General features: G+C 31.8%; 6 protein-coding genes across 22 annotated transcripts in view; 1 reads left to right on the top strand and 5 right to left on the bottom strand.

The window, feature by feature from the left end:
* The window catches only part of Smg (sterile alpha motif domain containing protein 4 smaug), a 63,632-nt gene extending 59,499 nt beyond the window's left edge, over nucleotides 1-4,133 (bottom strand). For 2 of the 7 annotated variants that reach the window (XR_013080901.1, XM_076780530.1), the window contains exons 1-8: nucleotides 3,939-4,133; nucleotides 2,304-2,640; nucleotides 1,921-2,239; nucleotides 1,606-1,853; nucleotides 1,409-1,519; nucleotides 961-1,332; nucleotides 698-857; nucleotides 337-589 (exon numbers count right to left, since the gene is read on the bottom strand). Coding sequence is in view for 5 of the 7 variants with exons in the window: in XM_076780530.1 (XP_076636645.1) it covers nucleotides 337-589; nucleotides 698-857; nucleotides 961-1,332; nucleotides 1,409-1,519; nucleotides 1,606-1,853; nucleotides 1,921-2,239; nucleotides 2,304-2,517 (1,677 nt within the window). In the remaining 2 variants the exon portion in view is untranslated. Of the gene's footprint in view, nucleotides 1-336; nucleotides 590-697; nucleotides 858-960; nucleotides 1,333-1,408; nucleotides 1,520-1,605; nucleotides 1,854-1,920; nucleotides 2,240-2,303; nucleotides 2,641-2,972; nucleotides 3,135-3,368; nucleotides 3,385-3,477; nucleotides 3,570-3,938 lie in introns of those variants that run through there. The other 5 variants (XR_013080890.1, XM_076780521.1, XM_076780506.1 and 2 more) reach the window with 4 other exon arrangements.
* Nucleotides 4,134-4,335: 202 nt separating this feature from the next.
* Yippee (yippee zinc finger protein) lies at nucleotides 4,336-6,204 on the bottom strand. Of its 2 annotated transcripts, XM_076775717.1 has the most exons (3): nucleotides 6,019-6,204; nucleotides 5,687-5,848; nucleotides 4,336-5,086 (listed from the first exon to the last, which is right to left on the bottom strand). In XM_076775717.1, exons 2-3 carry the CDS (start codon nucleotides 5,845-5,847, stop codon nucleotides 4,897-4,899), a joined length of 351 nt encoding a protein of 116 aa, XP_076631832.1. In that variant the 5' UTR covers nucleotide 5,848; nucleotides 6,019-6,204; the 3' UTR covers nucleotides 4,336-4,896. The 2 variants fall into 2 exon arrangements, with proteins under 2 accessions (XP_076631832.1, XP_076631824.1); XM_076775709.1 differs by having other exon boundaries at nucleotides 5,687-6,202.
* A 1,244-nt stretch (nucleotides 6,205-7,448) lies between these two features.
* Nucleotides 7,449-14,452, bottom strand: Bbx (bobby sox). 2 transcript variants are annotated; one of them, XM_076784199.1, is made up of 8 exons: nucleotides 14,066-14,452; nucleotides 11,588-11,788; nucleotides 10,926-11,381; nucleotides 10,649-10,836; nucleotides 10,434-10,556; nucleotides 10,243-10,350; nucleotides 9,876-10,180; nucleotides 7,449-9,514 (listed from the first exon to the last, which is right to left on the bottom strand). In XM_076784199.1, exons 1-8 carry the CDS (start codon nucleotides 14,090-14,092, stop codon nucleotides 9,426-9,428), a joined length of 1,497 nt encoding a protein of 498 aa, XP_076640314.1. In that variant the 5' UTR covers nucleotides 14,093-14,452; the 3' UTR covers nucleotides 7,449-9,425. The 2 variants fall into 2 exon arrangements, with proteins under 2 accessions (XP_076640314.1, XP_076640315.1); XM_076784200.1 differs by having other exon boundaries at nucleotides 10,434-10,553.
* A 272-nt stretch (nucleotides 14,453-14,724) lies between these two features.
* Crn (pre-mRNA splicing factor crn) lies at nucleotides 14,725-18,879 on the top strand. Of its 4 annotated transcripts, none has more exons than XM_076784194.1 (14): nucleotides 14,725-14,879; nucleotides 15,360-15,553; nucleotides 15,642-15,731; nucleotides 15,857-16,017; nucleotides 16,107-16,303; nucleotides 16,372-16,673; nucleotides 16,755-17,045; nucleotides 17,302-17,402; nucleotides 17,491-17,602; nucleotides 17,685-17,831; nucleotides 17,908-17,984; nucleotides 18,066-18,183; nucleotides 18,256-18,516; nucleotides 18,598-18,879. In XM_076784194.1, the coding sequence occupies exons 2-14, from the start codon at nucleotides 15,518-15,520 to the stop codon at nucleotides 18,769-18,771; spliced, it is 2,067 nt and encodes a 688-aa protein (XP_076640309.1). In that variant the 5' UTR covers nucleotides 14,725-14,879; nucleotides 15,360-15,517; the 3' UTR covers nucleotides 18,772-18,879. The 4 variants fall into 4 exon arrangements, with proteins under 4 accessions (XP_076640309.1, XP_076640312.1, XP_076640311.1 ...); XM_076784197.1 differs by having other exon boundaries at nucleotides 14,813-15,029; XM_076784196.1 differs by having other exon boundaries at nucleotides 14,813-15,081.
* Nucleotides 18,873-21,509, bottom strand: LOC143351996 (inositol-tetrakisphosphate 1-kinase). Of its 2 annotated transcripts, none has more exons than XM_076784202.1 (5): nucleotides 20,869-21,509; nucleotides 20,610-20,708; nucleotides 20,387-20,546; nucleotides 20,169-20,305; nucleotides 18,873-20,109 (listed from the first exon to the last, which is right to left on the bottom strand). In XM_076784202.1, exons 1-5 carry the CDS (start codon nucleotides 21,025-21,027, stop codon nucleotides 19,522-19,524), a joined length of 1,143 nt encoding a protein of 380 aa, XP_076640317.1. In that variant the 5' UTR covers nucleotides 21,028-21,509; the 3' UTR covers nucleotides 18,873-19,521. The 2 variants fall into 2 exon arrangements, with proteins under 2 accessions (XP_076640317.1, XP_076640318.1); XM_076784203.1 differs by having other exon boundaries at nucleotides 20,405-20,546; nucleotides 20,869-21,503.
* LOC143351993 (uncharacterized) overlaps nucleotides 21,505-21,684 on the bottom strand; it is a 56,520-nt gene continuing 56,340 nt past the window's right edge. For all 5 annotated transcript variants that reach the window (XM_076784189.1, XM_076784190.1, XM_076784191.1 and 2 more), the window contains one exon: nucleotides 21,505-21,628. In XM_076784189.1, coding sequence (XP_076640304.1) covers nucleotides 21,599-21,628 — 30 coding nt within the window. In that variant the 3' untranslated portion in view covers nucleotides 21,505-21,598. The remainder of the gene's footprint in view (nucleotides 21,629-21,684) is intronic.

The raw sequence follows: 21,684 nt of genomic DNA, 5'->3' as shown, positions 1-21,684 counted from the left end.
AGAATACCAATTTGTTGATGGAGGCTTTCTTGAAAAGTTATTAACGTTTAAAGTTCCGCTCTAACTGAATTTTTTTCTCGAAAATACGCAAGATTTCGTGGGTATGTCTACTCACCAAAAATGATTGTAATTAACCCCCGTAACCGAAAATAATTTTTCCAAAACGATTTGAAATTTTTGAATTTAATTGTTAATAACTTTTTAACGAGGCCTCCATCAACAAATTGGTATTCTTGATTTTCGTCTTATTAACCGATTAAATTTATTTCATTTGTATAAATGTCATATAGAAAGTCAATAATAAACGCCTAATAATAGCTTCATGGAAATACATACCTGTAAACTAGATTCTTGTAAGCTAGGTCGTTTCTCGGTTGCATGAACTGAACGTAAAGTATTCTGATTTACACTTTGGTTCTGATTATTTTGTAAATACGGGATAGATATACTGTTTCTGTGGGTGCTAACCACAAATGAATTGTTTTGCGGATGCGTGTTATGAATGTGTCCTAAGTTCAAACTTGGCTTTCTATTGTGCTGCTGCGGGTTACAGTATCTTCTGTTGTTATATCCGTAATTATGTTGCCACCTGAAATCGTAATTATACAATTGTCATTTGGCTAGTCGATCATTCGCCTTAAACTTTAATCGTTAGCTCTGTAAACGGTGTGCAATAATTTTATGTATTTTTCCATACTTTGGAGTAGGTCGTGGATTTCCGAGTCTGCTGCGCCATTGTTGTACCTTTTCCTTCTGATTTGGAGTAAAGCAATCATGCTGCAATACTTTCTCTAATATGTTAATACAAGCGCACAAAATGCCATCATCCACGCTATCCAATGCCATTCTGCTACACACTAAGAAACAAACGAACACAGTATGTTAAAACGTTTTCATATTTGTTAACCGTTATGCGTCATATTTGTTTAAACATCATGCTGACAAGGTCACGTTACTTACATTTTCCAAGAACCTTGGTGAATTGCGCAGGTATGTCTTGAGGATCTTTTTCTTGGCTTGGCTTCATAGGCGTAGCTAAGATTGTTTTCAATTCGTCGATAGTGTTGACCAGTACTGTTGGTCCTTGTAAAAACGATGCTGATTGTGTACTGTCGCGCGTTGGTTGAAGTAAGTCTTTCTCTAAATTTAAAAGCGTCGAGTAGCGCTGCTGCAATTTCGCAATGGAAAGGGCCAATTTGTGTCTGGCCCCCTTTGTCACGCCTTGCTCGGCTAATTGATCCTCTGTCAGTTGAAGCATTTCTTCGTAACTGAGAGTAACAAATAGATAGCTATATTTATGAAGACGTAAGGTTTTAAGCCATGATGGAACGTCTGCAGATAGAACGGAATGCGTTAGACATTTTTTTAGCAATCGATCGTACATTTCTAACACTATATACACGCGTACCTCTCATACCACTAGCAAGTGATAGATTAGAAGCTTCGTCTAAACGGCCTTCGCTACCGCTACTTGCACAAGAGCTCTGAGGACTCAATGGGCTTAATCCAATAAGATTGCCTATTCAGAAATTAACGATTACTCGAGGAAGAAAAATATAATTAATCATTTTTTTTTTTTACGCTACAACTTCAAATCAAACTAACTCATATGGTCTCCTGAGATGCTAAAACTCCGTGGTTTGTGTCCCGTTGAGCAATTTACGTTATTACTGCGATCAACGACTTCTAAATGATGAGGAGGAGCAACCGGTCGTGTTAAACTATTTGACCGACGTTGACGAGTTACGGGCGGAGGAAATTGCAAATTGAAGGCAGTACCTGGTTGTGTGCCAAATAAATTTGTCTGATCGTTTTGCTGCTGTTTAGAATTTCGCTGCCACGCATTGTCCCACCTAAAATAAAAGTAAAATTATTATAAACAGTCTACATAAATACCAGTTCTAGATATTTCTAACTCACCTAACAGTATTATTGGTGTACTCTTCGAGACTATGTATCGGTGGTGTACCGCTAATACGTTCTTCAAGATGTCGAAGCCATTGAGTCAAAGAACGTCTATCTTGACTAGTTATAGCTGGATGGATCAATGTATAACTTAAAAGTTGTTGAGTTTGTTCAGTATATTGCCCTGTAGTTACACAGTGGCTTACTAATTCTGGTATAGCTACTAGGTAGCATTGTTTGCACTCTACATTCCCAGGCCTTAATAATGGCAAGTGCGTTAAAAGTTGATTGATAGCAACTTCTGTCGATTCTGAGAGCAGCGAGTTAATAAACGCTGCACACAATATTTTTTTTATTAAATATTGCACAGTTACTCTCACGTTAATTGTAATAATTACCTGGATTATTGGCATTTAATTCCTGTGTATCCAATTCGGAAACAGAGTGCAAGGAATGCTGTACTGCTTGCGCAAGAAACCTTGCTTGAACTGCAGGAATGCGACGAAGTAGAGCATATAGAACCACAGTTTGTTCGCACTCGTTCCACTGGGAGAACACTCGAGTGAGTTCACCTACTTGTTCACAGAACAGAGCACCTGGTGACCACTTCATTTTTGACAGTGCTTTAATATCAAGGAGCAAATATCGAAAGCTCCACTTTCTTCTTAGATGCGTGGATTACGATTTAGTTGTATTCCAACGATGTTCAGACAATAAACGGCATGTGCCAATATTCTGTAGCGAAAGAAGACAATATTTACATTGTGCTTCTAATTCTTCTTGCTAATGAAAAAATTAACCTTTCTTCTACACACGTATTATAATCGTTTAATCGTCGATACAAAAATTATATATCACAATACTAACAAATTTTAAATATATACAAATTATACATTAATTAAGAATTTTCTTGAAGTTCATCTTTATTACCAGAAATATGATAAGCAAAAAAGATCGAAGAATTTAATAATTTAAAAGATATTTAATTATCATTTCAAGATGTTTATAACGCTGTTTAACATTTAAAGTAGTGTCATCGACTGAATATTCAACATAAATTAACATACCAGCTTTCTAGAACAGTGAAAGTGAGTAACGCGCAAAACTCGACAAACGCCGAACATCGATTTAAATATTTTTGCAAAACTAATGCATTAAATTTAACCACATTTCTATACAAATAAAATGTCGGTTACTAGACAGTAAGAAAAACAAGTAACAATAATTAAAAGTGTTTTCTAGTATCGGAGAGATATTATTGTGAATTAATATCCGAAGAATTTGTTTGGTCTCCTTTCGACGAAATAATAACCACTCCTAAGTGTACCAAACAATTCAATTTCACGCACTTCGTACGCACAATAACGAACACTGATGCTTAACATAACCTCAAACTATCTGTGTACATTGCATCGACATGTAGATACATCGATAAGAATTCCACTGAGGTCAAGTTTGTTTACCCCGCGATGCGTGTGTATTTATAGCTTTCCTGTTACGATCCGTTCGGCGGTGCAATGGCACCGTGTGTGAGACTTTACATGCCTAACAGCGATTGATAAGATACGATACTTTTTACGGGCACAAATATCACAGCAACGGTCGTAGGTTCTGCCGAACATCGAAATCTTCCGTGCACGATAAAAGTTCGACGTATCCCAGCAAAATTCCGCTTTAAATCTCCAAAGAATAGTCCGAGTCGCTATCGTCGGTGCCGCCGCGTATCTTTGTATGCGTGGGACACTGTAGAGGGGAAAGGACGAAGAACGAAAGGAGGAAAACAAGAGAGTGAAAAAACTCATATATACGGGAATATTAATCGTTTTCACAACAAAAACTACCCGACGATCAAAAGCTCGATATTCGAATACGCATAAAACGATCGAAAAAGTTATTCTATAGACGTAACGAATATATTGTTACTGTGCGACCAGCACTCGGCCATTGAGCCGAACAGCAAACAACAAATTGTACGCTCGGATCGGTCAACGCGCTATCGCTATGTAATGTAGCTATATAATTGTTGTAATTACCGTGTGCAAGGCTGGAGATGGCTGCTCCGCAGGATCGTTGTGCTCCTTGCAAAATAACAACAATACACAATTATAGCATTTTATACAATGTTGAGTTAAAGGAAACATCTATCCACCATGCGGTATGGTGGGCCTACGTGACCACACTGGTTCGCCGTCGCGACTCGTTGCAGAACTTCGGCTTTGCTATTGGTTCTCGCTCAAATGGTACCAACCAATCGTGTGATAGTTGGGGCGCGGTTCGTTTGTGTCTGAAATACGTCACCTTACTTACATTTTCGGTACGCATCAAAAATTCAAACAAATTTGTTTAATCTATATCTTTTATCTATAATAATTTTCTTTTATCGATTAACAAAATCAACAATACGCTGATAGGTACAATGATCCGAAATAATCTTTCAAATAACATTTGCATTTCAAGAAATACAGAAATTTTGAATACATATTTGTAGTCTTACTATTGTAGTCTTGCGAATCGGTGAAAAATATATACATATAGTATTGCTATTGCTACTAACAAGAATTTCATTACATTATGATCTGTAAATTACTAACTATCAGTAACAGGATTAATTATTTCATTAAAAAACTTATACATTCGTTCTTTATAATTTATTCTATTTATTTAATATTATCTTAAAACTATTAACATAACATAGACACAACTTTATTTCCAATCAGACTTAGCATATTACACGTGTTTAAATAAAAAATAAATTAAAAAGACAAAATAATGACAGATCATTAGAAATATGTAATACCATAAGACAAAGCATGTTCAATGTTTACAAAAATATTTAATATTAAATATAAATTGCTGTACATTGATAATATAATTTTTAGAATTATTCCAAATGATGAAGGAACATGAAACAAAGAACAACTGTTTTTGTGGCGATTGCAGTATTTTATCCTATTGATTTTTATCCTATGATTTGCTACTTGTCGTAGGGTATTAAATATTGTTATCCATTCCATCACTCTCTGTGACTAAAGCACGCTCCAGGATGACACGGCCTTCCTTGTATCGTTGATTATCGTCTGTTGCAAATTCATACACCCACCCAAGTTTAGCATCACAGTTTTTGCAGCTGACATCTCGGACCATGTGACGACCCGTCAACATCACTCTATCCTGTACCTCGCTGTATATCATTGTAGACAAATTAAATTATGAATATGCAAAAAGATTTTATAAGATTATTCCATTAGCACAATTTCTCTGAGATTTTGTACATTAATGAATGGTATCCTGTGTGCTAAATAAAGCTAAAAAGCTGAATACACGTAAATACAAAAATCATGAACCTAAGAACGAATGGACAATATATAAAAATTGCTATGGTTAAGCTATCGACAAATGATTGTTCTTTTCTAAGTAATCTATTTTAAAATAACATAACCAGATATTTCCACCACCAATATCAATATTTGTACGTTAAAACGCGTTAAAATATATCGAAATAAAAACGTTACATTACATTTTATTAATCAATTTAAAACAGAAATTATGACATTAGTTTCCTTGCATATTCGTATATCCCGCGTTTTTAAACGGATACTTCAAATACTGTTAAAATTTAGTAAAATTCTTCTCCACTTTGTTAGGTGCATGGAAATAACAATATTTCATCTTTTCACGATCGTTTTGTCTGTTGAAAGCGAGAACTTTCGAAATGTAGAAGTACAGTATATCGCATCGATTAATATTTAAAAAAAAAAAAAATAGAGGGAAACGCGAATACCTGTAATTTAAGTTGACGACTTTGTTAAATAGAAAAGCACGACCCGTAGCGCCAGTAAAACGCGTGCTTATCAGCTGACCTCTGTTTGTGAGATTGGTGTCACAGGCAGCGCAAGAGAATAGCCGAGTACCTCCGATGTGTTCCAAGAAAATTACACCCATTCTGAAATGTCGTGAATTGCTTTCCAAATTGTCCAATACGAAATAGCAACGGCTGATAAATCAAGCGATCCGCTTTTAATCCACAAAACGAGCAAGTCACGTAATTTGACGTAGCTATCGCTACCGTCACAGCAAGACATGTATACTGTAGTAGCATAGACGCGACAGTACCATCATAAATGATCACAACCGCTCGCAGTTGTCAAGTCAGCTTTAATTACGATTTACAGATTTCAAACTTCCAGATGCACAACCTCTATAAAAACTTTAAACGTACGAGGTACGTTTGCAACGACACTGACAGTAAGGTTGTAGCTCATGTGCATGAAAATATTCAAGCTATATCTATGCCAGTGTTTCTCAAACTCCACCTTCTCACAAAACCTTTCACAAAGAAAAACATCCGATGAAATTCTAATAATACATTTTTACACGAAACAATGAAGTAGACCCAAATCAAACCACGTGACTGCAAGGTCGTACTGACAAAATGCTACTCCCTGAATACATACGAATACAATAGAATTTATTCAAGTTACCGTATACGTACGTGAATAGCAATTAATCATTTAAAAATTCTACATGTGCCATGTTAAAAAAAGAAAATATATAAAGATGTCCAATAAAGTAATGGAAGTAAAAATATTTTGATCCACCGTTCATTAAATCTACAAAACATCCCTGATTATAGAAGGTCATATCGATATAACGGATTAATGAGATTTTGGCCATGCGATAAGCTTTATTTACATTCAACTTCATCTTCTGTAGTGTACTATAGAGTAGAATTAAATTATTATTCCTTTGATACATTTTTCTCGGTTTTTACTTTAATTTAAAATTTACGTAATCTATGGAATCTCATTGGTTGCCTACGTGTCTCGAATCAGGGGTGTATCGTAGACCTAATGCGTAACGGATTTCAAAACAAAAATATTCGACAAATGATTAAAAAACCAAGGGCAGAACTTTCCTAAAAAATTGTTGGAAATATTAAAGTTGTTATTAAGCATTTACTGTCATGTATAAATAATAATTTATATATACTCTACTGTATTTATTTTGTTTGGTCATATCACACTGCTGCTTCAGTCTGTTGCTACCACGTGGTTTTATTTACACGAAATCCTTTAATGTATACTTTACTTGCATATGTTTATTAAATATATATTAGTAACGATACAGAAAGAATGATCTAATCGTGCAACACCCAAACTGATTTATTAGTTTTCATGGCGGTAAGGGAAATATTACTTAATATTATTTTTGTTGCACAGGTCGGGAATAAAACAAGCCGCGCAATTTTTAATTCTGACCTTACGTATAATCGTATAGAATATAGAAGTATAAAATTAAATATGTATGCATGCGCACAAAACGGAATAAAATACAAGCATCAAACTATATTTTTAGAAAATTACGCAAATAACGTAAATATACTTTACTATTAGGATACTAACACAATTTAATAAGTCAAGTAATAACAAGAATTATTTTCCGTCAGTAGATTTATTTGCAACATATATAGATCTAAAAATTATTAAAAGGTCGAATAAAAATGTTTTATAATAATTTAATTTTGCATTTGAATGAAAACTAATGAAAAAGAGTAACTGTTGGGTCGATTTAGTACTTTCTACTCGAATAAAATAATTTTAAACGATCGAAATATGTTGCAAACGACTTAAACTTTACATCAAAATATTATATCTTTATTATTCATATAAATGGTATACAATATGTTACAAGTATATATACATATACATATATATATATAGCAGTGTATGTATATATATATATAAATATGTATATATACAGATATATACATACATATATAATATATATATATATATGTTCGTGTAAATTATACTTTTTAAAGCTAGGTACATAGATGTTTGTGCAGTAAAATTCGAAACACTTTCTCTTAATTTTTTTTCTTTTAAGAATCCGAGTATTCGGACGCTGGCCATAAAGGCTTGCTATGTATAGTTATGTACCGTAACCACAATTAGAAACTGTAGAAGGTATAAATGTAAAGCCAAAAGACAGTTAGAATGGCGAAACGAATCGAAAATATATTGTTGGTCATTGTTTAATATCTATGTTCATATCTCTTCAAGGCACATTTGAAATGTAATCAGTATACTCACTTCCATATAATAGAGGAATTTACTAACATTAGTTATTCCTATCATTTCGCTAACAGTGTCTGGAGTTAGACTTCAATGAACTTAACGATGTGAAAAAGAAAAAGGAGAGAAAATGAATAGAAAAATATAAAATATTAAAAACTCCTTTAGCCAAAATCACAGACAAGTCCCTTACTTTCTCAAACAGAGCACAGGATCGCATTTTCATGGTCTTAACACTAAAATAATAGTTAGTTGATATAAATATTATAAATATACATTCATATATATATATATGTAGTCTTATCAAATTACATACGTACATGTATACATACGATTCCTGATACGAGAAAACACTCACTAACAATAAAATTTACATATTCTATCTTGCATAAGTTACATTGTTACTTACGTATGTTTACGTGTACGCATGTATAACGTATAAACAGTGGTCTTGAATATGTGTATAAATATATATACATATATATTTATACATGTATATTTTGATTATATCCTTTTTTGATATTCAGATCATGAAGGATATCTTTCATAATACTGCACCTATTTCTATGTACATAAAGTGTTTACAGAACATAATGAAATAGAGAAAAACGTACGCCGATGACAATAACAAAAATAGTAACAAGTGACTTTTCAATTATTACATGTTATCATTACTACACACAGATATGATAAAATGCCCTGTTTATCGGCTTTGTTAAGGTTCACGGCACTGTTACTTTTCAAACGCATTTATAATATTTTATATTAACAAAATTAATTTACAAGTTCAATCCTTGCTTTGCCAACATCATCCTATAATACACATTAACATATTTCATTATATGCACCTTTTCTATCTTTCATCGATAATTTTTTTTCCCAGTCAGGTCCTATGTGACAATATTACGTTTGATGGAAGTTGCGCAAATTTTCCATTCAGTATCAATACGCGAGCATTTTCTCAAATTAGATAAAATGGCTATCATCTGCACTGCAGGCATTTATTAACAAGTATAGAATGTGTGACGTAATATTTTAATAATTACACACAACGAAAAGAGAAAACTAGAATCTTTCTTCAGTATGTAATAGTAACAACATTATTTCTGAATAAACTATACAAAAAACTATCATTCATTGACCACGTTCGTAGGACATTTATGCAACATAAAAGAAACATCTTTACATGTTGAGTGGCGAAATAATTATAGCAGTCACAATATTAATATTCATAATTAACAGCAATTAACGACACAGGTATTAACGATACTAACGTGATACATGTTTGATCAGTTGGAAACGTTATTATGTTTTAACAGCAATCAAAGCAATTATTTCAATAATTCCACTAATAAGAAATTATACTAAGAAATAAATGAATAAGATTTTGACTTGCACAACGCAAGGTTATATCGCGAAAGACTGCTAAATATCGAAAAATATATCTTATGTATTATGTTTGGTAAGCTTTGTTCTGTTGGCGGCAACTGCTGCAAGACATGCCAGTGCTTCTAAGTCCGGCGATGCACACCACGCTATTAATATTTATACAAAATAATTAAATTTTGTTTAAAATATACACTCGTGAATTATTTACTTTAAATTAAATATAAATATTATTTGAAGTTAACGGTTTACAAATTTTGTAATTTTTAGATTGAAATTATTCACAAACTGTATAATTTAAAAATGTAACATACATAAATAATAACTTCATAGATAGAAACATGGATTCATGTTTTTATAGTGGATATGCAAATGATTATAGAATACATCAATATTTGTAATAAATATTATGGAAAAATGCAATTGTAAATTTTGTATAAAATGCTAATAAATAATATAAAATATATAAAACTCAATAAACATTATATCATTTTATTTCGTTATACTTACATTCATTAGATTCCTCTATTTCTTGTTTAAAATCACTTATAGCTGCCGCGTTACGCGTAATACTCTGTTTTCGTGCTTTCCTTTTTTGGCTCCCAACAAGAAGCGCTTTTTCTGCATCTTCCGTATTTTGGCTATTTGCTTGATCATTAGTGTTAAAATTATTTTGATATTTCTTGTTACTCAAAGCTAATGTTAACTTTTGTACAATTTTTTTCTTTTTCGTACGTTGCTGTTTCTTTTTTTCTTGAAATTCTTCTAAACTTAAAGATGGTAATGCTTCAATTTTCTTTTCTAAATTAAAGTCCCTACACATAAAAATAATATTTCATCACACAATAGTTTGAAATACGAAAAATGTCAAACTTACTCAGCTCGAAATCTTTTACGGGCGGTCCAAGGTCCAAAATCTAATTCTCCTTCTGTCCCTTCCGTTTCCGTGTCTTCTGGTTTTGAAGCTTCAATATTTCCCTCGGCACTTAATACGATATTCCCATTTAATTTCATTTTTACAACACACATAATTAAGAACATCTATTACAAAGAGAAAAATTTAATTACCTTTCTGCAAGATGTTCCAATTCACCTCGAGAACTATTTCCACCTTCGCTACTCAATGAATCTGTTTTCTCACTGACGTTTGATGAAATAGAATTTCTTCTCTCGCTTGTTTGACCATCGCTGCTAGCAGAAGCATTTTGAAAAACAGATTACGATTTGAACAATATATTAATATTTGACACTAAATACGAGTTTAATGAAATATACTTATTTACCTACGATTACCAGTTTGCCGTCTTCGCTTAGGTTGCTGTCCCGATGAACCGATATTTTTCATTTGTTCGGCAAGAAATTTCTGATAACGTAAACCTTTGCACGTACGTTCGCTTTTAAAATTACTTTCCTCAGAAGACATATTTGTCGTCAAAAAATTATTTATCTCTGGTTTCTCATCTTCTATATCCTAAATGTGATTAATAACATTAGATATATGGCAATGCATAGAATAAGCATTTAAATTATCTAAATATACTTAAGGAAAGGTTTTCTTACATATTGTTGTTCATTGTTGTTTGATTCAGATTTTATCCTTTTTTTTGCGTCAAAAAGGTCAACTTTACATTCCCTTTTATCATCAAGTGAAAGAGGTAAGTCTGGATACTTTTTTTTAGGAGTTTCTGGAACTTCACTGTCACTGTCAATCATAGAACAATTGACAATCATCTGCTCATCTGCTATTTGTGTTTTCTGAGGTGTAAATAAAGAACTGAGGCCACCAATCTGGGATTCATCGGCTAATTTACCCGGTTGAATTGATTGTCCATCTCGCTCATCGGATTTTGAATAATTGGAAGACTCGTTCTCAGTTTTGATTTTCTCTACATTTTGCTCGCTAGAGATTGTTTCTGCTTTTTTATTCGTAGGCCTAGTATTCAAAGTGCGTAAAGGAGGTGCTGGTAATTTGTACCATTTAAAATCAGGATTTGCATTTAAAAATGCATCTTTGTACTGAAAGATAATTAAAATGGTATTATTTTCTTGAAATCTGATTACAAATATTTTAATGTATGTAATATATTATATTAATTATTAACAAGAATTTACAAAATATTAAAAAAAATAAACTTTGAAGGTCCATAACACACTATATCAAATTACATCGATATATGATCGCCAACATAACATTTAGTTCTTTTATGTTACAAGTAATTTACCTCCTGTGCTAAATTTGTATAAGAACGCTTTTGGTCTGGATGAAGAGTGGCCCACCATTCACCAAGAACCCTTGTGACTGCCCGATTTTCTAAATGTGGGAAACCAGACCGCACTGAACCACGATGTCGTTTACAAAAAATGAGAAATGCATTCATCGGTCTCCTTGCATGGTGGGCTGGTTCTCTTAACTCCCGTGGTTCCTAATTATCAATCCAGTTGTATAAATTTATAATTTTATTAAATGCTTGCAAGAACGTACAACTTATCAATAATGATACTCGAACAAAATAAAAAGAAAAAATGGAATTGTTTTTTAAAAGTATATTTTTTATACTGTGAAATAGTGTTATAATGTTACATGTACACAAAGTATTAGCATTTTATAGCAAAGTTTGAAAAAGCTTCAAAATCAGAATATTTAGAACTTAATATACATAAACAGTAATATTGTATAAGTAAAACTTATATATCACATGTATAATATTTAATAGTTTACAAATTCTTTTCGTTGAATGTAAAAATTGTAGTGTTAAATAACAATGTACAAAAAACTGCAAGTACATAAAATATGCTTTTATTAATTGTTACGACACAACAATATATGATCATGTTATAGCATTTGTGAAGCCTTAAAATCACATACCTTGACAGTTTCTAAGGTCACATATGCTTACATGGATATTTATATGTAATGATAATCCATTAAAATCTATTACTTATATTAAACACAGTTTAAAAAATATACTTTAACATATTAATATTACAAACTACATATTTTTTTAGTAACTAGCATAGAATCTATTTAACTTTTCCTTAATAATACTGTTGTAACAAAACATTTATCAAAATTGGCTAATGTTATATTTCAACTAATACATAATAAATATTTTTTTAAATCTTATTTCGTCTGCATAATGTTGAAATAAAAAAATTATGCAAATCGTTCATCGTTATGTACAAGGTAAATTAATTTTATACAAAAAAAAAAAAAAAAAAAATGTACAATAATTTCCTGATCAATAATTTATTGTAACGTGCACAATCGAATAAAATGTATTTCTTAAAGTATTCCCTGTTCTTAATGCTATAAGTAGTGCTCTATTCACCTCCATACTTAATTAAATGTTATACAAGTAATCGCAAAATGTAAAGTGAATCAACGCACGAACATGACGGAGATCGCATACATAAGTAATACACGCATACGTATAAGCAGAAAATAAAAGAAAAATATTAGTTTCGGTCGAGAACAGCCTTTTCGTTATACATACTTATCGTTTCAATATTTTTACCTTCCTGATAAGTCAACTTTATTGCGAAACAACGTACGGTAAATGTAATAATTTATATTTCGTGCAACATTATGAAATCGAATGTAAACTGAAGCAGCATTTACAAATTGTCGAAAATAATGGTATTCGACTACTACGCGACGTTTATGAAAAACAATATTTCCAAAAAACAGATCCCGTTCCATGATAAATTTGAGGAAAAAGTCATGTCTATTTATGGTACAACGACAAGAATGATTTACAAACGCTTGATTTGGTAGAATTAAATGTCCGAAGAACGAAACGTTCGCCGTATTCCCGAAATACCTCGCAATTACACCGACGACAATACGCTATTGAAATTGGTAACAAGAGCTGGTCGATTTTGTCGAAAAATGAAATACAGATATCTGTCGTCATAACAGGCATATGTTAATTTTCGTATTCTGTCTAATTACATCGAGCGCACAAAGTCCAGAGTATTTCTACCGAACGTCGTAATTTTGTATTAATTTCGATTTATTTCCGAGCAAAATCGTCGATTCGAAAGTCAACCGAAAGATTATGAAAGAAATATTATAAAAAAATTGTTAGCATGCAGCTTGTTATACGTTGCAGCTTTCGTTAATGCTATTATACGTTGATCGTCCAAGTCGTACAATCCCTGTCAAATTCGTACGAGCTTTTGACGTTTTTAAAAAACTTATTTAACATCTCATGCGAACTGAACGTCGAAGGGAATCGTACGTTGCATATTTTTCGTAGAATTTCATGACACCTTTCCGATCGTATACTGACAGCTGCTTGTACGAATGTAAATACTGCATACAGCAATGTACATGTCTTTTTATGCATCGATGATCTGGCAAATATTTGAATGAAGTAAAATGTCTCTTTGAAAAATTCCTGTTTACGCGAAACGGGACTACTTCTTCGTGCTATCCACTTTTTAGTCCCTCTCACTGTCGAATATTTATCAACGCAGAACTAAAGCGAAGACGTCGTTGTTACTTTTAGTATGACTGATCCCGAGTTATTGTGTAAATCCCGTTTTTTGACACGAAATCATTGTGAATGGATCATGCGTTTAATCGTTCGGAATGACGTGCTTATCTTTCGACAATGTTACGAATCTGTTGTTTATTCGAGCGTATCGAAAAGTCATTCGCGATTCGAGAAAAATACAATGTATTTCTCCCTACTCACCTTCCGTTGTTGCTCGTTGGCAGCCATTTCTGATTTCACTTGACAATTCACTCAGCGGCGCATAATAAAGATAAAGCTTCGGCACTGACTGCCCTCTCTTTTCTTCTATGCTCTTGCTTTCTTTCTCTGGCTCTTTTCTGTGCACGAATTAACCTCTCCTTCTTTACGTGCTATTTCTATCTTTCTCTCGCTTCGACGCGTTCATATACGGTTGTTTTATACAGCCCACACGTAAAAGAAAATTCTCGTCAGAATTCTCGCTATCTTTTATCGTGCTCTGACTCAATCACTAATTTCATAGATACTTCAAACCGCACTGTACTCGGATCGTACAAGTACTGTCATCCTAACAATTTTATGTTTGCAATTAAACATAAACTGTTCCTTGTGCAAACGTCACAAATCTACAAACGTCACTATTAAAACCAATCACGCGCTTGTTTTCACTTCGAGGGGATTACCTTGAAATAACCAACAAATTCTTCGTTACCTCGATCCCTTATTAATTTTAGATCTCTTTCACGGGCACCGAATCCTTGTTTCGCGTAGTACAAATTCTGTATACACGTTAAAAAAACAACACGTTAATGTTATCCATTTTCAGCATCCTGTATGCATCGGGTTCAAAAAAGTACACGGTTCGCGCGTATGTCGTACTACAGTGTCAACAATGAAACCATATGAAAGTTACTGAACGAATCTAACATAATCGAACGTATTACTTTGTAATTTTATAAAACGTGCAACTTGAAACTAAAACCAAACTTTAAACGAAGCAATTTTAAAGGAAGAATTAATGCATGATTTACGATCTGTGAGCATAAAATATTATTTTTTCTATACGGATCTATAAATATTTTGATACTGATTTCTTGAATAATAACAGTAATTGTGTAAAATCATTGTAAAAACATTGAAAGGGTAGTTGCCTTGACAGTTACATTAGAATGAAGTTCAATGAAAAGTCAGTATAAAATAACCATTAGCATAATAAAGTGTTTCGTTACAGTGCATAGGTTAGTTTTACCTAACCTTCGTATTTCATATCTGTTTACTACGAAACGTTTTAAGGCTTAAAAAAAATTTACAGTGAGTCTACCTTCACTATTTATAAAAGAAATTTGTTGAAATCATTTACTGCGTTTAAGATTATTTACTTTAAATTTTAAGAAAATTGAATTTGACATTTTCATTGACAAATTACTTTTTTAAATGATGAGAGCACGAATGCCTCTGAGACTGACTGTATGTACAATGTAAAAGAGCAATAATGAATAATATTATGGTTATTCAGTTTCAGGTTGAAGTAATTTTGTGCAAGTAACGGTTGTTTCTTTGCTAAAATGTGCAAGTTAAAATAGGACCACAGGAAAGCTTGTGAATTATTCTGTGTTTGTTTGATAATTTATCTGTATTATTTTGCGTATTTAAAGACAAATTAAATCGAACATCATGGAGAAATCTCAGAAAATGCCAAAAGTGGCAAAGGTATTTAATTTACCATTCTTGCATATTTCTTAATGTACAATTGATATTTCTTTACAATATAATGTTATTGATATAATTTTTATTACAGGTTAAAAATAAAGCACCTGCTGAAATTCAAATAACAGCAGAACAGCTATTGCGAGAAGCTAAAGAAAGAGACCTTGAAATCTTACCACCAGTAAGAATACTTTGAAATCTATATTGGTTGAAGACCTTGTTCCAATTTATAATTATATATTTCTTATGAACTATAATTCTACGTGCAAGATAAGAATGATTTGTAATAAAAATATTTCCTTTCAGCCACCGAAACAAAAAATTTCTGATCCCCATGAGTTAGCAGATTATCAACATCGGAAGCGCAAAGCTTTTGAAGACAATATTCGTAAAAATCGCATGGTGATTTCAAACTGGATAAAATATGCTCAGTGGGAAGAAAGCCAAAAACAGATACAAAGAGCACGGTACAATGCATATGATTAAATTTTGTGTTATAATTATATAGTAAAAGGCAATTGAACTTCTGCTGATAAAAAAATAAATAACATTTCAGGTCTATATACGAACGTGCATTAGACGTTGATCACAGAAATATTACATTATGGCTAAAATACACGGAGATGGAAATGCGAAATCGTCAAGTAAATCATGCCAGAAATTTGTGGGATCGTGCTGTTACCATATTACCTAGAGCAAATCAATTTTGGTACAAATATACTTACATGGAAGAAATGTTGGAAAATATTGCTGGTAAAGTTTTAGTATTCACGAATTTTAGATGTATAAAAAAGAATTGTTAATTAGAAAGATTCATTTAGGAGCGCGTCAAGTATTCGAAAGATGGATGGAATGGGAGCCTGATGAACAGGCTTGGCAAACCTATATTAAGTTCGAATTGAGGTACAAAGAAATACAAAGAGCTAGACAAATTTATGAACGTTTTGTGATGGTTCATCCTGACGTTAAGCATTGGATTAAGTATGCACGATTCGAAGAATCCCATGGCTTTATTAATGGAGCTCGTAATGTTTATGAACGTGCCATTAATTTTTATGGCGATGAAAGTTTAGACGAGAAATTATTTATTGCATTTGCAAAGTTTGAAGAAGGTCAAAGAGAAGTAAGTATTACGTGAAATTGTTTAGTTTCAATGTAGAATGCGTATTATATTACTTATTCTAGATAATATATTTTTTTATAGCATGATCGAGCTAGAGTAATTTACAAATATGCGTTAGATCACATTCCAAAAGAAAAGACACAAGAAATTTATAAAGCATATACTATACATGAAAAGAAGTATGGAGATCGTTCAGGCATCGAGGACGTAATTGTAAGCAAACGGAAATACCAGTATGAACAGGAAGTAAAAGAGAATCCTTCTAATTATGATGCCTGGTTTGACTATTTGAGATTAGTGGAGTCTGAAGGAAACGTAGACGTTATTAGAGAAACGTATGAACGCGCGATAGCTAATGTACCTCCAACTAAAGTAAGAGACATTTCATGCAATTTTATACTTATAATTTAGTATCGTACGTACAGGGGTAAATGTAGAAGCCTTGCTTAGCAATTATACTGAAATATATTTTTGAACCTATGTTTTCACAATTTCAAAATTGTTTATAATTTATTCATTGATATTTTTATTTGATAGTAATCTAATTAAGTTCGTCTTTCCTCTGAATTCGCCCCTATTTACGTATTTTGTATTAGTATAGAAAATTTTAAGTTGATATACCTTACAGGAAAAACAATTTTGGAGGAGATATATTTATCTTTGGATAAATTATGCTCTTTTTGAGGAACTCGATACCGAAGATATGGAAAGATGTCGACAGGTCTACAGGTAATTAATGTTTCTTCTACAAACCTGAAACAATGATTTATACAGTTATAAATAATTTGATGATAGATTAAATAATATATCTTTTTAGGGCATGTTTAGAACTAATTCCTCACAAACATTTTACTTTTTCGAAAATTTGGTTACTGTATGCATATTTTGAAATAAGACAAAAGAATTTAACTGCAGCTAGGAAAACATTAGTACGTATTCAATTAAATATTTATTTCATCATAGATTATTCATTTTCTCTAGCATAAATAATTTTATTTAAAATTGTTTCAGGGTATGTCATTGGGTATTTGTCCTAGAGACAAATTATACCGCGGGTATATTGATTTGGAAATACAATTGAGAGAATTTGATAGGTGTAGAATTTTGTATCAAAAGTTTCTCGAATTTGGTCCAGAGAATTGTACGACGTGGATGAAAGTATGTAAAGCAGACAATTCACTGTTTGTTACAATTTCAGCAATTGTTATGTACTCATTGAAAACTTTCTGTACAGTTTGCAGAATTGGAAACACTTTTAGGTGATGTGGAACGTGCGCGAGCTATTTATGAATTAGCTATATCACAACCAAGGTAAACTATTTGAAATTAAATATTTCTTAATTTATATGGTCTATTATACTCTCGTCCAATATATTTATTTTAAATTTGTAGGTTAGATATGCCTGAACTTTTGTGGAAATCGTATATCGACTTCGAAATAGCACAAGACGAAACAGACAATGCGAGACAGTTATTTGAGAGGTTATTAGAACGTACGCTTCACGTTAAAGTGAGTTCGATAATTGCACTAAACCTTGAATTATGACATTGAGTATTATTGAATACGACATACATTATTTAGGTCTGGATTGCATATGCTAAATTTGAATTGGCGAATACAACATCAGAAGATGCTCTTGACAATGTTGTTTTGGCAAGAACAATCTTCGAACGCGGAAATGATGCTCTTAGATCAAATGGAGACAAAGAAAGTAGAGCATTGCTTCTAGAAGCATGGAGAGATTTCGAAAACGAGAAAGGAGATGACGATACTCGAGCTAAAATTATAGAAAAAATGCCTCGACGAATTAAACGTATAAGACGTATTGTTGGAGAAGACGGGGTAAATTATTTGCTAATAATATATTTTTTGTAATAAAAAATGTAAATATTTACCATATTTATTTCTTCTATTTCTTTTTAGAGAGATGATGGTTGGGAAGAAGTATTTGATTTTGTTTTCCCAGAAGATGAGTCTCAAAGGCCAAATCTCAAATTTTTGGCATCTGCCAAGGCTTGGATGAAACAAAAAGAACTGACTGAGAAAAGTGAAACTAACCCAAGCGCAAATATCAATCAATTAGAATCCAACAGTTAAAACTTAATTATATTTTTAAATGTAAAGATTGTTGTGTATTCTTATTGTAAATAAATCAATATTTACCTTTTATATTCTGCATATAAAATGAATAAATACGATTTAAACTTTAAAAAAAAAATTTTATTTAGAATATTTCACAGTATAATCAGCACTTATTATTTTTGTTTTGTTGTACACAATATTTGTACTTGCGAATTTTACGTATCGGTAACAAACTTAAAGCTGGGGTCAATTAAATAAAAAATGTATGTTACATTATATAATAACTATGTTATTATGTATTTTTAATGTCTTTATCATAATTTTGATGTACATTTTTTATACTTTGCTATGAAAGTGTAAATTTCTTTTGCATATATTCTCGAGGTTTTTGTCAACCATTGCAAGTATAGTATATAAGTGAAAAGTACTTTTTTGGCAGTCATATGTTCCTTACTACAATTCGTTTAAAAAATGTCGATGTAGTCAATAAATCGATTTAATCTCCTACGATAGCTATAATATCAAGAAAGCAAAGTAAACCAAAAACGTAAAAAAAGACATAAATACTTCTGAATGTAAAACGCAAATTTGTAACAAAAGTTTAAAGTGCCTTCAAAGACTGAAGAATGAATGAAGTCATTATTACAAAAAAAAAAGTATGAATTATTTTTTCAAACAATACTTCTTTGTACTTGTTAGAATATAGTAAATTGGGTTATCAATCTGATATAGTTATTCATCCTTTTAATATATCCGTTATTTATATTATTTATTTGTTTTTGTAGAATATTTCTTCTTTTCATCGCTTTCAAAACCGGAATCCAAATCGTCGCTTAAACACTTTTTTAATGTATACCCTTTAGAATTTTGCTGCACATCTCTTCTTTCGACTAACAACTTCTTAATGCATCCTATTAAATGTTCAAAAAAGTTTGGATAGCCAACATATCCAGGAAAGACATTTACATCTATAATTGCATATTTGCCAGTGTGGTTCTCAATAACAACGTCAACACCAATCAAAACAAGCCCAAAGAGTTTTGTAACTTTCTTAACAATCTTTTCAAATATTTCATGTTTTGGTTTTACTGTTGGTGGAATGTCTTCTTCTGATAGAATGGACCATTTGGAACGAGAATCACTCTTAAATATATCAACTGAATTAAAAAATATCGTGTTTAATGCGGTACAGTCTTCTTCATAAAAATTCTTGAAACTGGGTCTCTCATCTACATGATAATGTTCGCCGACAATGAATATTTTATAGACAATTGCATTATGATTGATAAACTCCTGTGCAACGCAAGGTGGTTGACAATCATTTAAACCCCGTTCATCGAAAATTATCATCATCTAAAAATATATATTTATGGTACACTTTCTGCCTACATTCTTCTAACATAAATATTTACCTTGTGTGCATCGCTGCAGCCCTGAGCAATAAGTGGTTTGCAAAGTAACGGAAATTTAATATTTGCCTTTTTTAACAGTGACATATTCTCAACAATGTTTTTACTTTTAATTTCTACAAACTTTGGAGTAAATACATCTGAAAAATAAATATGCACATTGGAAGGGATCGTTATAATTCATATCTATCGTTTCCTACTACTAAAATTATATCAAGTACAATGCTTTTCTTGGCTACCATTAAATTGTACATGCTCCTGTATGAGTTTGTACGATTTATAACGATTTATTAAAACCTTAAGATTATCCAAAGGGTCAATAACTATTATCTCAGGATGTTGGCAACAGTACTCTTGAATTCTTGAAATGATTGCTTTAGCCTAGAACAGAAATTACAATTTCAATTGTTCTAATTATAACAAATATGGAAAATTTTATCGTACATTTTGGTCTCCATTTTCTGCATATGCTAATTTATCTGTCACTTTATATATAAAAACATGAAGTGGTCCCTGAGACTCAAGATCAGAGTTTATATCAATCTGAAACCAATGCATTAGCCTCAAAATATATCATTACATACTATGCAGGTGTTATAAAATTCAACAAAAGGAATTTATATACATAACCTCGTACTATTATGACACTTTACACAACGTATCTAAGTGATAGTAATTGAAAAAAAGTAGAAAAATTATTTACCATCTTTAGTAGGAACCCTTCGGATTCGCAAAGATTATAAAAATCGTTCAAATTAAATTTCTGTCGCTTTTTCTCGGATATCGAATAACCAATGACATACTTGTCGCACATTTTTTTTCTAGATACTGTATCCTTACGTGAAATATAAATTTTATCCATTAAAACGTGTAGAGTACATTATTTTATTGAATTCCTCGAATAAACTGTATTTTAGTAACGTGTTATCTACGTGAATCGTATGTTAAGTAGTTTCATATTTTTGCCGAAATGTAAGGTTATGTTTGTGACATTTAAAAAAACATCCTTCACACTACGTACTATCGCGTTCTTCTGATTTTCATGCGTTTTACACTCGGATTTAGAGTATATTTATTTTCGTATATTTAAACTTTGCCTGCGAATATGCCTTTCTTCATTTTCTTTAAAATGCACAACGTACAATCATAGGTTATCGAGGTAATACCGACAATCACATTCTATACATAGTTTTATTACTTTTGCTTAATTACACAACCGTTGTAATATTTAGGTATATGACATCATTGCTTACACCTATAATAATGTTTACTATGTATCAGCGCTATTACTAAACATTTTTTACTGTTCATTTGGAAGCACGATAGTTACGGAATATACGTCACCGTCGCTGCATTTTCAGTTGCAATGGTAATTACAATATACTTCGTGCCAACATATTCTGGATGGCGCGTTTTCCGTCAAATCAGCAACTTTAAATTTCTCCCATGCTTTGTATCAAGGACTAAAAATAAATAAATCGAGAAACGTAAGCACGATTAAAAAATATTGCTCGTGTTA

Source organism: Colletes latitarsis, chromosome 2 (genome assembly GCF_051014445.1).
Source record: "Colletes latitarsis isolate SP2378_abdomen chromosome 2, iyColLati1, whole genome shotgun sequence".
Lineage (NCBI taxonomy): Eukaryota > Metazoa > Arthropoda > Insecta > Hymenoptera > Colletidae > Colletes > Colletes latitarsis.
The sequence above is the reverse complement of the archived record's forward strand: the minus strand, read 5'-3'. Positions and strand labels throughout refer to the sequence as shown.